Genomic DNA, 16,082 nt, shown 5'->3' with positions numbered 1-16,082 from the left:
CATATGTATATATTTAAAGTTTATGTAAACCCTAACAACAATCATCTCTTATTTGCTCTGTTTAAGATTGGAATTGGAAGCATTTTGTTATTTCTGTTTTAATACGTGAAAAAAATGTTAATCTTGTCATTACTTCAGAGCTTCATTACTTTTGTTCTCTTCCTGTGTTATCTCAAAAAGCCCTTCTAGCTCTTATCTTGAACTACAGCCTTTATGTCATACATGCCTAAGTAGTTTAGAAAGACTCTAGGCAGAGCTGAGACTCTTAGGCCACATACACACATGCAGTAATAGTCGTTGGAAAGGATCTTTCACGATCCTTTCCAATGACTAGCACTGCATAATGCACGAACAAGTTCTTCACCGTTCTGCTCTATGCAGAGGGGAGAGGGAGAGCGACAGCGGCACCCTGCTGTGCGCTCTCCCCTTTCCTTTGCATTAGGATGGTTAGTCATTCATCGTCCGTGCATCCGCCAGGACGGTCGTTCGAATGATGGACAACTGCCACTGTACACACGCAAGATTCTCGTCTGATATCAGCCCTGAGCCCATTATCGGGGGAGAACCGTTGGACGCGTATACGTAGCTTTAGTCCAGCAAATGTGTTGTCATCCCACCACAGGGTTTTGGTGCTAAATGAATTTCTAGCAGATCAAACTTTTTTTTCCAGAACTTGCTGGGTTAAAATGAGGTGTAGTAAAATGAGAAGTGTAAGTGTGATGTTTCCTATACTTTTTGTGTTTGTGTCTTTGCAGTAAGCTGTATAAAAATGAAAATTTTACTAGTTTGTACAACTTAACTATTGCAACATTGAATTGATTTTACAATCTCTGCAGAGTCTCCTTATTGTTAGTAGAGCTAAACAATTCAATTTATAAGTAATCAAGAAGGCTTGCAATACATTGTGGAAAATCTTAGGCTTGGACTAGCAATTCCATTGTTGGCCAAAACAGGCAAGTGTCAAACACGGCACAATGCCTTTGTAGTCAATCTTGTAAAGAAGCCACGATGTGGATGTAGGTAAGTGGTTTCCTTGCTCCTAATATATTCATAAATTATATTATAATAAATTATAAAAAATAATTATTAAAAATAATGAAATAATAATGTAACAAATAAATTAAACATTTAATGAAATCAAAAACACTGAAATTTGTCCAAACAAGGGTGCAATAATATTGATAAATTTAAAATAAATGTCTAGTAGACATCCCAGGTATTACATACAAATACCAGGTATTACACATGTAATACCAACGTCACAATCAGGACAGTAGAACCTGGTTTCCTTTCAGATCTTCTTTCCATTGTCATCTATCTTTGAGCAACAAACCACGTACATCCTTGTAGGTGCTGCCTTTTTTTTTTTTTGTGGTTGGTGGGATGTACTTTGAAGTGACGACCAGTCAGGAGTTCTGTGTTGACAACGGCAAAAGCACGACGTCCAGGTCTATTCCCGGCCATTGATGGTGTTTGGTGGTTCATGTCAGTAGATTCATAAACTTTCCAAAGGAAGATAATGTAGGCATTGCACAAGCATTGTTATTGTAGTCATTTTTTCCTAACCTTTTGTGCATACCATAACAGTGAAGGTATTATGGATTGTACTCTTTAGGCACACATCTTTCTTGTGACGCCATCACAGGGCCATCATTTTGCCTTTCTGCCAGGCAACCATTTCTCCTGTGTTTAACTTCCTTTTTGCAAACATTGATGGCATGGTGCGCCTGTTAGCCCTAACAGTTCTATACGCATCTGTTTTGTGTTGCAGAAGAAATTCATAAACTTCAGAAGTATAAAAGTTGTCGGTTGTAAGACACTATCCCTCATTTAGCAATAGCTTAATGAGTGAAATAACAGAAGATGTTGCCATTGCATAGTTGCTGTATTTTGGGTTGAATTTTGTTCGTTTTCCAGTGTATAGGACCAAATTCTAAACTGAATTCCAGTTGATGATTCGCACAGCATGTATGATTTCACACCAAATCATGCTCTCTTTGATGCAGTTTTTTTCACCAAGCTGCGCTTCCCCCAATAGACCTTCATCTAAGCTGATGTTTCAATGTCTTTAAAAATTATTTGAGATTACCTCCCAAATTTTTTTTTTTGAGTTTTGGTGCAAGATGTGTAGTTGTGTAGTGTAGTCATCAAATTCTTCATTGTTGGCAAAGTGTAGATATTTCATGAGGAGGTAAATGTGTACTCTGACATGACTGTGGCAAAGAATGAAGTGGCAAGTACTTTATTGGTAGACCAATACCACCTATGCAGGGGTTTGACCACCACTCCCTGAAGTATCACTAAGCACAAAAATAGAGAAATGTCATCTTTGGTCACTGGTTCCCACTTTCTGCCTCTTGCAAACCCCAGGTGTGGAGCAGCTAATTGTTGTGTAGTGTACCTGTTTGTCTCGGCAACTATTTTTTTCAATAACCTCATCGGTCAGAAACAATTGCAGGTATGCCAAGGGGTCGTTGCTTTCAGCATCAATTTTTACACCAGGTGCTCCAGTAAATGGGAATCCAGGGGGCACTGAAGAGTGCACTCTTGAGCTGCACCAAGGTCAATAGAGCACCAAGTGCTCACAGTACTGACCTTAAACTCAGATTCGTCGCTGTGTTCTCTTTCAGTGTCACTGCCTGATGACAAGTTTCCTGGTATTCACTATGGTAATTGATTCCACAAGTGACTCCAAATCACTATCACTGCTCTCTAGTTGTTCAAAAACAGCTTTTGCACTGGCGAGATGCCTTTTGGATGCCATGGATGTGGTCAAGTTTCCAGTAAGAAGTTGGGAGCGTTCGAGGTCAGAGACAAGTGTTCAATTGAGGAAATGAGTAAAAGGACAGGAAAAGTTCATGCAAAGGTTAGGACTGATAGTGGACAAACTAAATTTGGACACTGGACAAAGCTGTTGGATGCACCAATAGTTGTACTTTTGCATTTATTATTCATTAATTAATATATTTTTCTGTGATCAATGATTGAAAAGCAGATTACAATGTAAACTGCTTTTAAATTTTTACCAACATTATCATATTTAGCAACATTATCATATACATAGTTGGTTTTTGTTTTGTTTGTGATAAATAATACCTTATATGCTCAAAATAAAGTTAAGAATTTACTTTATAGCCCTTTTAATGTGTTTTCACACTGACCACTAGGCGGGGGGGGGAATGTTGCTGGGAAGTTCGCTGACTGCCAGTGTTAAAGGGAATGTTGCTAAGGAGCGTATTACTGACAAACCTTAGGCATATTCACAACATTTTACTCCTAGTAGGTGCTTTTCCGATACCTGCCAAAAAGGAAAAACAGAACGTGACTTTTCAGGCATACCTATTTACATTCAACAGTTTATTCCATCAAACAGTAATTTTATTATACAATACAATATATTACATATAGTTAAAAGAATAAAACCATGACAAATATTGCAATGCAAAAGTCTTTGACGTGTTTTATAGACACAGATCACTTAATCAGGAACTTAATTCAGATCTACAAATTACATATAATACACATTTAAAACATTAATCCATAGATTAAAATATATAAATAGCAAAACAGTAAGTTTTATGATTTATAATTTTTACCAATCAATTTCTTCAATAGCAAAACCCCCCTAAAACTGACAGCTCATATAGGTCCCCACAAAAAAAGGCAGAAGAGAGGTCAGCAGTTTAATCTAAAAATATGTATGATGCGCATGGTGATTCAAAAAAACAACTCATAACCTGGTGCAGGTCAAGCTTCAAACAAGATCTCTGTTCTATAAAAATGTATGTAATTAACTATTTGTAATAAGTGAGGTTCCTTATGTAAGATAATAACAATCACTCATCATAGTTAAAACTATATTTTGTAGTTCACTAATAATAAACAGCAGGCAAGGTAAAATAAATAGATATATCTTGCCTACATTTGGGAGTTCCTTTGTAGCAGGCTTATCTAAATAGATCGCTTAATTTCTCTTGATATATTTTCTTCACATTAAATTTTTTAAAAAGCTCCTAATACTCAGATATTCATTAGTATTAGCATGTAGTCTCCAAACTCTCCTCTTATGAGGGAGATAACCAAATAATCCTAGAGTAGTAAATCAATTTCTAGGCCACAAACCCTGCAGGGTAAGATTAGACAAATGTACTTAACTGACTGAAGTAATCCATGCTTTTTCAAACACAGAGCCGCTGCAAAGGAATGTTGGATCAAAGGGAGATAAAACCGCTGACCACACTGCTGTTTTTTATCGGATCCAGAGCCGGCTGATGGCGTGCCTTGTGGGGATCTCAAGCCCCATCTACCGTCAGGATACCGACAGCAGTGTGGGCAGTGTTTTTTCCCATTTGTCAGATATTTGTTACCTAGGATGTGGCAATAATAATATATTCTCTTATCCTTCCCTGGACTAATAATTGGTAGTAGTAAAGTTTTCTGATTGAGAAGTCCCAACTTTTTGGGAATCATCTCATACTTGAGGGCAATTTTGAGTATATACTTTGGCAAAAACATATCGGCAAAAACCCCTTCTGAATCTTGTGTTCCTTTACATTTCCTTTACTGTTTTCAGGTGTTTACTTACTACAACTCCCTGAATAACTGGTGACACAATTTTGGTCAACAGAGTCTCTCCAGTGATGATTTTATGTAGTCATGTGGTTTTTCTTCTCTTTCACAGCTGAGTGTAAGAATATTGAATGCATATCCAGCTTCCCTTTACACATAGCATGTATTTTAGAAACTACAAAAATTGTCCAGAGAGCAGCAGTTCTCTGGGCAAAGGTGTCTTGTTGCTGCTGGAGGTCAGAGAAGAATGGCAAGAAAGGTTCAAGCTGATAAAAAGGCAACAGTAGTTATGCGTGACCACTCATTACAACCTTGGTATGTAGAGGAACATCTCTAAATGCATGTCAAACTATGAAGAAGCCAGGCTACAGTAGAAGGAGACCAAACCGGGTGCTACTCCTGTCAGCTAACAAGAGACACCAGATGCTACAATTTGCACACGAGAATATTGGAAAAACATTGCCTGATCCAATAAATCTCACTTTCTGATGCAACATTAAGATGGTAAGGTTGGACTTTGACATCAATAACATGAAAGCATGAGTCCATACTGCCTTTTATCTATGGTACAGTCTGGTGATGGTGGTGTAATGGAATAGGGGTTATTTCGGGGTCCTTTATGCCACAACCTATCCCAGTATTGTTGTTGACCACACCCATCCCTTTACAACCAAGTTTTACCCATCTTTTAATTATTACCGCAGGATAACGCTCCATATGAAAAGTCTCTCAAACTGATTGCTTAAGCATACCAATGAGTTTACCTGCACTAGATCACATTTCGAATGGGGTGAAAAGGGAGATTTGCATCATGGGTGTGCAGGAACTGTGTGATGTTATTCTGCCATTATAATTCAGAATTCCTGAGGAATGTAACCTTGAATATAAAGTAAAAAATGTGATCATAGGTCTATTTAAGTACCTTTTTTTTGTACTATACGTTTAAGAATCTCTGTACTTTTTAAAACTGTAAATTTGTTTTTGTTTGTTAATGTATGCACAGGTTTACTTCAATTTTGTCTTTTCGGTAGTATTTTCATACAGTTCATACAGCAAACTGCTCTTGGACACTGCATGCAACACCTGAAAGAACTTTTAGCAATACTAACTCCAAAAAAAAAAGGAAAACCTATTCATTCCTTTAATTACATTTTTAAAGTAAGTCTGCGGCGATGTTTCAAAAAACATAGGCTGCATGGTTGCTAACATTCTTTCCTTCCACCTAAAAAGATGCAGTTAGGTTAACCTCCCTGGCAGGTTGATTAATGAGGATTTTTAAATGTAAAAGCAGTACTGTCACAGGTCCACAAGGCAAAGTGGTGGATCCACTGTGTCACCAACCCAGTGGATAGGGTTTAAGCAGTAGCTTGGTCTTCTCCAGAGCCTCTAGAGGTGAGGTTGTTACTGCTAGGTTGCGGCCCCTGTGCCCGCTAAGGCAGGTGACTGCTAACTGGCAGGAACCAAAATGTAGTGCCAGAGCGAAATCCAAAAGAGTAGTCAAACGAGCCAAAGGTCAGGGTAGGCAGCAAACAAGAGTTGTCAGGAAACAAGCCAAAGGTCAGGAAAGGCAGCAAACAAAAGTCATCAGGAAACAAGCCATGGTCAGTACACGGATAACACAGGAACAGTACGCACAAACGGGAGCAGTAGAAACCTGGGAGTAGGGATGTCATGTGATAAGTGTAAGTCATGTGAGCCGCAGACACCAACCCCACCAGCAGGGGGAGTGCTGGTGATGAGATAGCCTCAGGTGTTGTTCACATGCCTGCCAGCAGAGGGAGTGCGTCTGCGGAACACCCTAGTACTCTGGGGCAAGGGAGCAGCTGACCAAGAATTAAACATGACCTGGACCAGGAAGTGTTCAGAGAGTTGGATCCAGAAGCAGAGATGGTGCTGACAGCAGGGGACTGCAAGGTGGGTGACACTGAGGGGGGACAGGTACATTTAAAAATCTTAATTTTAAATTTCCTGCCCGGTTCCGTCTACCTTTATAACAGTCCCACCCCTGAGCCTAAGACTCGCAAGCAGATGTCTGGACGGCAGCGCCGGGGGAAGAAGATGCCGGGCATTGCTGGAGGACCCCGCGGGCACTGATGGAGGACGCCGCGGGAACGTCAGAACAAAGTAGTTTTAAACTCCCTGGCAATTCCGCCCAGAGTTTGGCTCTGGATTACCACTTTTGATATGAAAAATCCACCCTGAGCCACACTCAGGAATACCACCAGGGAGGTTAATTGGCTTTGTCTCAAAATTGGCTTTGACTGTGTTATTCATATATGATTAGAGTAGGGATATTAGATTGTGAACCCCTTTAACCCCCCAGCAGTATTCCCAAGTGTGACTCGGGGTGGATTTTACTTGCAAAAAGCGGTAATCCTGAGTCACACTCGGGGTCGCTTTAAGATAAGAAAAACCCGACTTACCTTGCTCCATTGTCGTCTCCTGCCGTTCTTCTGGTCCTTGCAAGTCCTGGGGACACGTCTTCTCCCTCCGATCTACAGGGTTACCGTGACGTTGGTGCAGGTGCCGGTTCATGCGGGCGGAGCTGTAATCCAAGTCTAATACAAAGAAATCTTCATATAATTTATATAAAATTATAATATATATGCTACTGTACAGTTATATTACATTTTTGTTTAAATCAGTTTTATTAAGTTTTCAGATAAAAAAGGGTAACAGGTAAACATAACACATTTACCATCAGCTATATAACACACACACCATAACAAACATAACATTGTAAGCTTCTAATTCACAGACATACAATACCATAAGGCTGCATATACCCAAAAAAATAAATAAATAAAACAGAGAAACATAACAGTTCTAAAGGGATCACATAGCACATGTTAAACCTGTACAAAAACAGCTCTATATCTGCTATCGGAAGTGTATGGCATAGGGTGTAAACCAATAGTCATAAACAACAGATAAAATAACAACACAGACAGATACATATAACAAATCAGCCCAGGGGGGAAGGGGGGATCCCAAGTGGTACAAAGAAATAAGAGGTATATATTGACCCTAAATACCGGGTTTGGGATCCAGCCTGTAAGCCTAGACACTAAGTAAGATAAGTGCGGAATCGGGAAGAGTCCTTAAACCAGTCCCAAATGGACCAGGTAATTTTAAATTGGTCCATTCTATCATCATCCTCTGCGACCAACATTTCCATATGGCGGATTTTTTCAAGTTCGGAGACCCAATTGGCTATAGAAGGAGCACCAGATTGCTTCCACAATCTCGGAATAGTGGCCCTTGCTGCCGTAAGAAAATGACGTAGGACCCCACTTTTGATGGTTTTGAGCGAACCCGGAACCATGGATAAAAGAACTATATTGGGAGTATTGGTTATGGTGGACCCAGTGCTGTCATTATACACCTGAATAATTGTGTTCCAAAATCGATATATAGGCGGACATTCCCACCATATATGAAGTATCGTCCCCTTATGTAAATGACATCGCCAACATCGATCAGATTGTGTAGGGGAGATTCTATGGAGATCTACTGGGCAATAATACCACCTGGATAGAATTTTATAATTGAGCTCTACAGGTTAAGGCTAACCTATGCGTTAGGGTGAATGATTTTTCCCAATCCTCCGCATCTATATGTCCAGTCATTTCTCTCTCCCAATATTTAATATATAGAGGTGCCGAGGGCTCAGAGTCCTGAGCAAGTAGCTCGTACAACCTGGACACAACATGGGAGGGGCGGTCAGAAGAGCCAAACAACTGCTCAAACGCTGTTAAGCTTCTATAAAAGACTGATAAGTCAGAAAATGAAGCTACAAAAGATGACAGTTGCCTTATGAAAGCCAAGAAAGCAGCTTGCTCCTGTTTGGGAGATCCAGGGAGGCCAGTAGGGGGACCCGTCCGTTATGTAATATACTCCTAAGATAACGGCTGTCAGATGCAGACCACGATAAAAATGTGGAGGTTCGCATTGCCGGGGGGAACGCTGGATTATCAAACAGCGGAGTCACGGGTCCCGGATTTGAGGACAATTTGCCTGCTCTGAGAAGGATATCCCAATTATGTAATAAATCCACTGTAAGTGGGAGTAGAGGGTGGGCCGGCCGTACCAACGACCGATCCACCCATGGCAGGGACCGGAGGCTAACTGGGGATAGATATATTACATTTTTAACTTTTTTGTTTTAAAGTTTATTATTAAATTTAATAACTCTTGGACATATTTTGGGGAGTTATGCCTAAGAATTATTGCCTACAATGTGGAATAATATTCCATGCAAAAAAATTTTAACACTTTTTGCATGGAAATTTGGACAGAATTAGACCGCAAGGGCGTTAAGGGACAGTTAGTGACTGTAGTTCCAAGGACTTAAAAGTGCTGCATAATATGTGAGTGCCATATAAGGAGTAAAGAAAAAAAATCTGGTCTGAATTCAGCCTTTTGGAGTTTTAAAGAACACTGTTTCATATCAGTGATTAAACAGCTGGCTAGGCTCTGTACAGAAAATGTTCTTGTTTTTTTGGTTTTTTTTTGTCCCTGCTCTACATCATCTATCCTTGCAGGTTTCTTTTAAGTCCTTTTAACCAAGCTAATTGGTTAAAAATGCTCTCTGTCATTGTGATTATTTCAGCAATATACTCTATTTAAACTCAGCATGTTTAGGCTTGCACTATTATGTTAGGATTATACAGTTTATGCATACTTTACCTTATTTGGGCTCTCTTTACAAAGCAGGGACTCACTGAAACTTTCAATGGTGGAGAATCAACTTCTGCCATTGTAACAAATGAACCTGGAAGATTCTCCGCCAGGGAATATTATGAGAAATTCAGATTCCCTGCTTTATAAATAGAGCCCTTTTTTTTTAAACGAAAATTGTGTCCTTTCAATAAATAGATCTCTTTTACCCTTCTTGTTCTAAAGGTAATACCTCATCTTTGGGCTTCTCAGAAGAAGATGAATTCAAGCCTAGACAGCTTGTTCCAACACTCTATGTTGTGCCACGTACCAAGAAGGTTGTGTTTGAAAAGTCAAGGATGTCATGTCAGGACGCCTTTGAGCATTTTGCAGCAGTAAAACATAAATGGGACCCAACAGAACATGACAGAAAACAAGGACAAGCTTGTCCAAAAAAGCTTGCAGTACCTAAGGTTTGTTCTAATACATATAGTATATTTTATAGTGCTTTATAAACAGTCTAGAAAAAATGGAACTACAATTAAAAATATGTCTTTAGGTTTAATGTACTAAAGAGTAAAACAAAGCACATGGAGTGGTAAATATTAGGTGCAGCAATGCAACAGTTTTTTCACTGATCAGGATTTTTTTTTTCTACATTGCTCAATTGCGCAGCCACTGTGTATCTGTTTATTCACATTGGAACATCATGCATGATGTCATCATATTAGCAGTGAATACTAATAAGTCCTAAATATTTGATTCTCTCATATCTATTCAAGAATTTTATGCTATTTGTAACATTTACAAAATTTTACCATTATATTTAAATATTTAGACTGATTAAATTAATAAAAGTGCGTAACATAAAGGAAATTGTTTTACTTAGAAAAGAGTTTAGGCCTAATTGTTTAGGCCTGAATATTTTAATGGATCATTGAAAAAAAATATTTACATTAAAATGAATACATAAAAATTTCCATTAGTTTTGATATAAAACATGCACAAATATGCCGAAAATGATTTCCCCTTTTCTCAATGAGGGACACTGGAATAATTGAACATTTACTACCTACAGGAGGATTAATCACTGGCAAGCACAAAAAAATTGGTACAGCCCTTGTGTTTTATCCCACCGTACTCCATCATGCTTAGTTCCTTATTTGAACCCTTTTTGTATTATCTACTGCTTGTTTGTGGCTCTGCCATTGAACTTTTATTCTCCTTTTTTTCTGTGTCCCAACAGCAGAATGCTCTGAAAGTGCAGGAGAGCTACCTGTATAAACCTCTTCTATGAGAATACAGGGCTCTGCAGGACAGTGCCTCAATAACTGTCCAGATGTTGCAGCAGTTGAGTTGCAACCTGAACACGCAAAAGTAATTAAAAACACAGATTCATAAGTTAGAGTACCTAAGACCATTCCTTGATATATGTGATAAGGAGATGGTTCTAATCCTACACACACTTTAGACATATTGTTAATACAAAGTGTACAAGCTGAGACTAAAGAGAAAAGGACGTGTGTCCGGTGTATATCCAGGAATATATTGTTATATACAATACAAAGACAGAAGAGAGCTAACTTTTTGTGCGGCAAATTTGGGTTATATTTTAAGAAATAACAATTTTCGTGTGCATACAATATGAAGTGTTTTTTGGTCTTTCCTATTAAATTATTTATGGCAAACTTGACCAGTCAACTAGACATAGTAATCCCTACTAATTAAGTATACTAAATAAGTAATAACGAAAAAACGTCTGATACCCTGACGCATTTTGCTGATAGGCTTCATCATGGGACGTATTTTTTTTGTTATTTATTTATATGGGTGTGCTTATGTAGGGTAATGTGTGGGGATGGGGTGATGTATAAAACATGTTGAAACACATTTGCATTATGAATTTTCTCCTCATCAGTGTTTCCCCTTCTCTCCCTCTCGCCTCCACCGACTAACGGGGGACCCAGCGTCCACTATTATGAGACTCCTTCATGCTGCGGGTGTCTGTGGCATGCAGGACAGCACACTCTCCCCCATTAATCTTCGATCTCCATTGTGGATTATTTAGACTATGGAGCTTTCATGTCCTAATGTAATGTAATTTTAAGACTGCCACTTGGTCTTGGTTCGCATTCTTTCTACTGGTTAATTTTAGTCTTTTCTGAGGCCAGGTTTAGATATAATTCTCACAGGGAGCGCTTTAAATTACATGCAATTCCTTGTTTCTATTGGGTCTTTACCAACTTTTGTATTTGTATTGTGCAACCTCTAAATAAACTATTTTTGTAGACCCTGGTGTTTAAGAACTCCTATGTGACTTAGTGGGTAGGAGAGAAACTGAGATTTTTGTATACATTGTAAAATCATTTTCTTTTCTTCTAATCTATTCTTGTCATTGAGCATTGTTCTTGGAAACCTAAGGCATACCTGTCATGGGAGGGGTTATATCCAGGGCTGGACTAAAGTTTTTAGTTATTAGTTTGGTACCCTGAAAGTTCAAGGCTTTGCTTTATTATAAAATGGAAAACCATGGCCAAAATAAACAGGTGTTGAAAGACATCAAAAATCATTATTTGACTTAACAGTTTAAAAAGCCAGCATCTGGTCTACCACTAAATGATTGACAGTTCATGCAGGTCAATCTCTATTTATTCGACCCAAGGCAGCTTCACAGACTTTGCTTTTAACATTTTTTTTTTTTGTGTCCCCACCCAAAATGTGTTTTCTGGTATCTTTCAGATATGCTTTCATTGGACTTAATATAAAGCATAAATTACTCTTTACTACCTGAGACATTCACAATGTCAAAAATGCTTCTTTTCCTGCGCATGTGAGGGACAAAAAACACTAAGGAGACAATCTAAAGTTAATGAATGTATTGTGTTTTCTATCCTTCCTAAGTGTATATTGGATGTGTTAATGTTGTGACTACAGCGCAAGGAGAATTACTGGTATTTTTTGTTGTTTTTATTAAGTAGCAGCAGGTACTTTGTTTTATAATATTAGCTTTCCTGTTTACCTGTTGGAGCACTGTCTTTGTATCCCAAGTAAAAAGATATTGTATACTATTTGACAACTAGTTGGTTAAGAAAATATTAATTTTTCAGCATGCTGTCCTTGTCTCTAAAATGGAGATTAAGAAGAGCAGACGCCACCCTTTAGGACGGCCACCTGCACGCTCCCCTATGGCTGTAGTAAAGCAAGAAGTGTCCAGTGATGATGGTGAGTGTTTAGAATTTTCATCTTTCTGGTTTTGCTAGTACAGCAAAATGTTTTTTTAATCATCTTTTTTGCATATGTTAGGAGAGAAAAAGGCAATTGCAAATATCAAGGTCTTAGAATTCTTTGATATGGCAAAGCGTAGTCTTGCGTGTCATCAAAGCAAAACACGGTAACAACAAAACTGCTACATTTTTTTACATTAGAGACATTCATCTTGGTAAATACTGACCCCCCCCATACAGATAAAATAGGTAGAAATATGATTACACTTGTCAACAAACATTTTCTTGCCAAACAGAATAAAGTCATTTTAGGTTATGTTTGGTGCACAGATTCATAACAAAACAGTGATTGGTAACCACTGGAGGCACCACTCCAGATCATTACCATTTCGGCCCTGAAGGGACGCTAGACAATGAACTACTAGCAAAAATATACAACATTATCCAAGTTATATCCCATATACTGACAATGGTGTCACAAACGTAAGTAAGTTACCCAACGAGTTTCGCCTAATTTAGGCTTCTTCAGGGGTGTTGTAACGTTTTGGCGAGGTTGAGCACGATTATTTAGCAGTACTAGGTTAACAATAGGTATTAAATATCACAATATCACAATAACAACAATGTATCAAAGTGCAGTATGTTTTCTTAATTCACTAGACATACGCCCAAAATCATTATGTACAATCATATCCGGAGATATTCAATTGTACTATATTTTTAAGCAAAATAAATCATTCAAATCGACCATAATTTTTGCATCATATTGAGGTGAACATATACTTCAAATAAATCATAAAAATAATGATGTATAATCCAATTTAAATCATCATATCAACGACACTTGTAGTCATCATACAATAAAAGAAAAGAAGGTAAGATAACCTACATGCTTCTTCAGGATGTATCATATGTTGTGTGTATATCGTCTGAAGGGAACAAAATCCCAAATGGACCCAAAGCATTACCCCTGAAATAAAGGTGGTTTTTTGGTTGGGCACCCCAAAGGTAATCATAAGAAAATAAAAGAAAAAAATAAAAGAAAATAATAAAATAATAAAAATACTAAGAAAAATAAGAAAATAAGAAAAAAAGTAATCATAAGAAAGCAACATGAAAACTTTGTGCATAGAAAGATATATATATATTTAAATTCAATAGTATAGTATATATTCATGTCCACCTTCTGGTTCTTTGATAGCAGAGCACAGAGACTGCAGCTGCGGCCTGTGTGTGAAGCTGGCGTGCTGACAAGTGAGTGGAGAGGGAGACTTCCGGGAGTCGCCTCCATATAATATTTATACCTAATCTTATGCTCTTGTGGTCGTTTTTATGTAGGCAAAACAAAAAGACCTTTCAAAAACGCATTTACGAACATATATTTTCTATTAGAAATGGAAAAATGGTCACACCTATTAGTTTCCATGTTGGAACGGAACACATATTCGACACCACTCAAATTTACAGCATTGGAGAAAATTACCCCCAACACTAGAGGGGGTGATTTTGATAGTATTCTTCTCCAATGTGAAATGAAATAGATTTTCATCCTAAGATCAACCATTTTCCAGGACTAAACGAAATGTTTAGCTTCAAACCATTTTTACACACCTGATTCGGTACAGCTTGGATACAGTCTAGGATTGCTATTTTTACTATGTCTAGAATTATACTTTATGATATGTTAACCAGCCAATATTTGATTATGTATGTGATAATTTCCAGTCACTATAATATTACTATAATATCTCTAATAGGATTTTGATCATCATGGTAACAATATTTGATTTAAAGACACCTGTACTTTTGAACCTATCTTGTTCTCTTCTTCCTACATATCTGGCTCACTGCCAGAGCCCCTTCATCCCCACTGTCCCAGGTGTCTTCCCGATACAGTCTGACTTGCAGGGACGGGGGCAAAAAAGCGGGGGGGGGAGGGGGTGTTGATCCCAATCCTGATCCTGATCCCGGCAGCTTTAAGTCCCCGCATGAGCCCGTTCTTTTGGACAGCCCTGGTGTGCCCTGTGTGCACATCACGGATGCGCTCTGACTTCTGGAACGCCGCCTCCCACACCTTATATGGAGGCGACTTCCGGGAGTCTCCCCCTCCAATCACTTGTCAGGACGCCAGCTTCACACACAGCCCCTGATTCATCAAGCAGAATCGGATTATCGGTCGCGCATTCGTATTCGCGATCCGAAATCGTACGCGATCGCGCTATTCAGCAACTGAAAAAGATCGCGGCCGGAGCCGCGCATCTCCGGCAGCTTTACACTGGCGAGCTTGATCTAATCGCCTTAATTGGCAGATTCGCGCTCCCTATTGTGAAGGCTGGAATCCGACTGGCAGTGAGGCGAGTGTACGCGCACACTCGAGTCCGGACCGCGGTAATCCGCGATCGATGGCCGCGCGTACTTTCGTGCTTCCAGCGAGCGCGGATTTTATTGAGGAATCAGGGGCACAGACCGCAGCTACGGTCCCTGTGCTCTGCTATCACAGGACCAAAAGGTAGACTTGAATTTACACTATCCTATTAAATTTAATATATATATATATATATATATATATATATATATATAATCTTTCTATGCACATTTTTTCATGTTGCTTTCTTATGATTACCCTTATGATGGAATCATTGGCTTACTATTAATTTATTACGTATGATCACTATATATCTACTGTCTGCTACTATGTAAAACAACTAACAGCTGAACCTGTCATTATTATTACTATGCAAAAGAACGAAAACCTACAAATCTTGAACTCTCTACACAGCAGTTTAGTTGTTTATTATTTTATATATATTTACATCATTGTAGGTTTCTCTGTGGTCCTTACCTTTGGGGTGCCCAACCAAAAAACCACCTTTATCTGGGGAAATGCTTTTCCCATACTTTGGGTCCATTTGGGATCTTGTTCCCATCAGACGATATACATATATGATTATTTAAATTAGATTATACATATTCTTATGATTTATTTGAAGTATATGTTCACCTCGATATGATGTGAAAATCATGGTTGATTTGAATGATTTATTCTGCTTAGAAATATAGTACAATTGAATATCTCTGGATATGATTGGACATAATGATTTTAGGTGTATGTCTAGTGAATTAAGAAAACATACTGCACTTTGATACATTATTGTTATTGTGATATTCTGATATTTTTTACCTGTTGTTAACCTAGATACTGCTAAATAATCATTCTCAACCTCGCCAAAACATTACTACAACCCTGAAGAAGCCTAAATTAGGTGAAACGCGTTGGGTAACTTACTTACGTTTGCGACACCATTGTCAGTATATGTGATATAACTTGGATAATGTATATTTTTGCTAGTAGTTCATGGTCTAGCGCCCCTACAGGGCTGAAATGGTAATGATCTGGAGTGGTGCCTCCAGTGGTTACCAATCACTGTTTTGTTATGTACTATGAGAAGTTATCACTAATACAAAATATATATGCTGTTGCCAAAAAAAAACCTTCTTTCTGTGTTCTTTATATAATTGATCTTACCCAGGGTTGGCAAACAGGCCCCTCTCCTTAAGGCCTACATATACACCTGTTTCCACCAGATAAAAACATTAGTATTCTAGTACTATTTGGTGCACACATTCCAA

At 38.4% G+C, this 16,082-nt stretch overlaps 1 protein-coding gene across 7 annotated transcripts in view; it reads left to right on the top strand.

Moving 5' to 3' along the window:
* The window catches only part of KDM4B (lysine demethylase 4B), a 189,640-nt gene that overhangs the window by 83,955 nt on the left and 89,603 nt on the right, over positions 1 to 16,082 (top strand). For all 7 annotated transcript variants that reach the window (XR_011919846.1, XM_072404900.1, XM_072404899.1 and 4 more), the window contains 2 exons: positions 9,475 to 9,701; positions 12,336 to 12,450. Coding sequence is in view for 6 of the 7 variants with exons in the window: in XM_072404900.1 (XP_072261001.1) it covers positions 9,475 to 9,701; positions 12,336 to 12,450 (342 nt within the window). In the remaining variant the exon portion in view is untranslated. The remainder of the gene's footprint in view (positions 1 to 9,474; positions 9,702 to 12,335; positions 12,451 to 16,082) is intronic.

This window comes from Pyxicephalus adspersus, chromosome 3 (assembly GCF_032062135.1).
Source record: "Pyxicephalus adspersus chromosome 3, UCB_Pads_2.0, whole genome shotgun sequence".
Lineage (NCBI taxonomy): Eukaryota > Metazoa > Chordata > Amphibia > Anura > Pyxicephalidae > Pyxicephalus > Pyxicephalus adspersus.
Note: the sequence above shows the minus strand (reverse complement) of the source record. Positions and strands in the feature narration are given on the sequence as shown.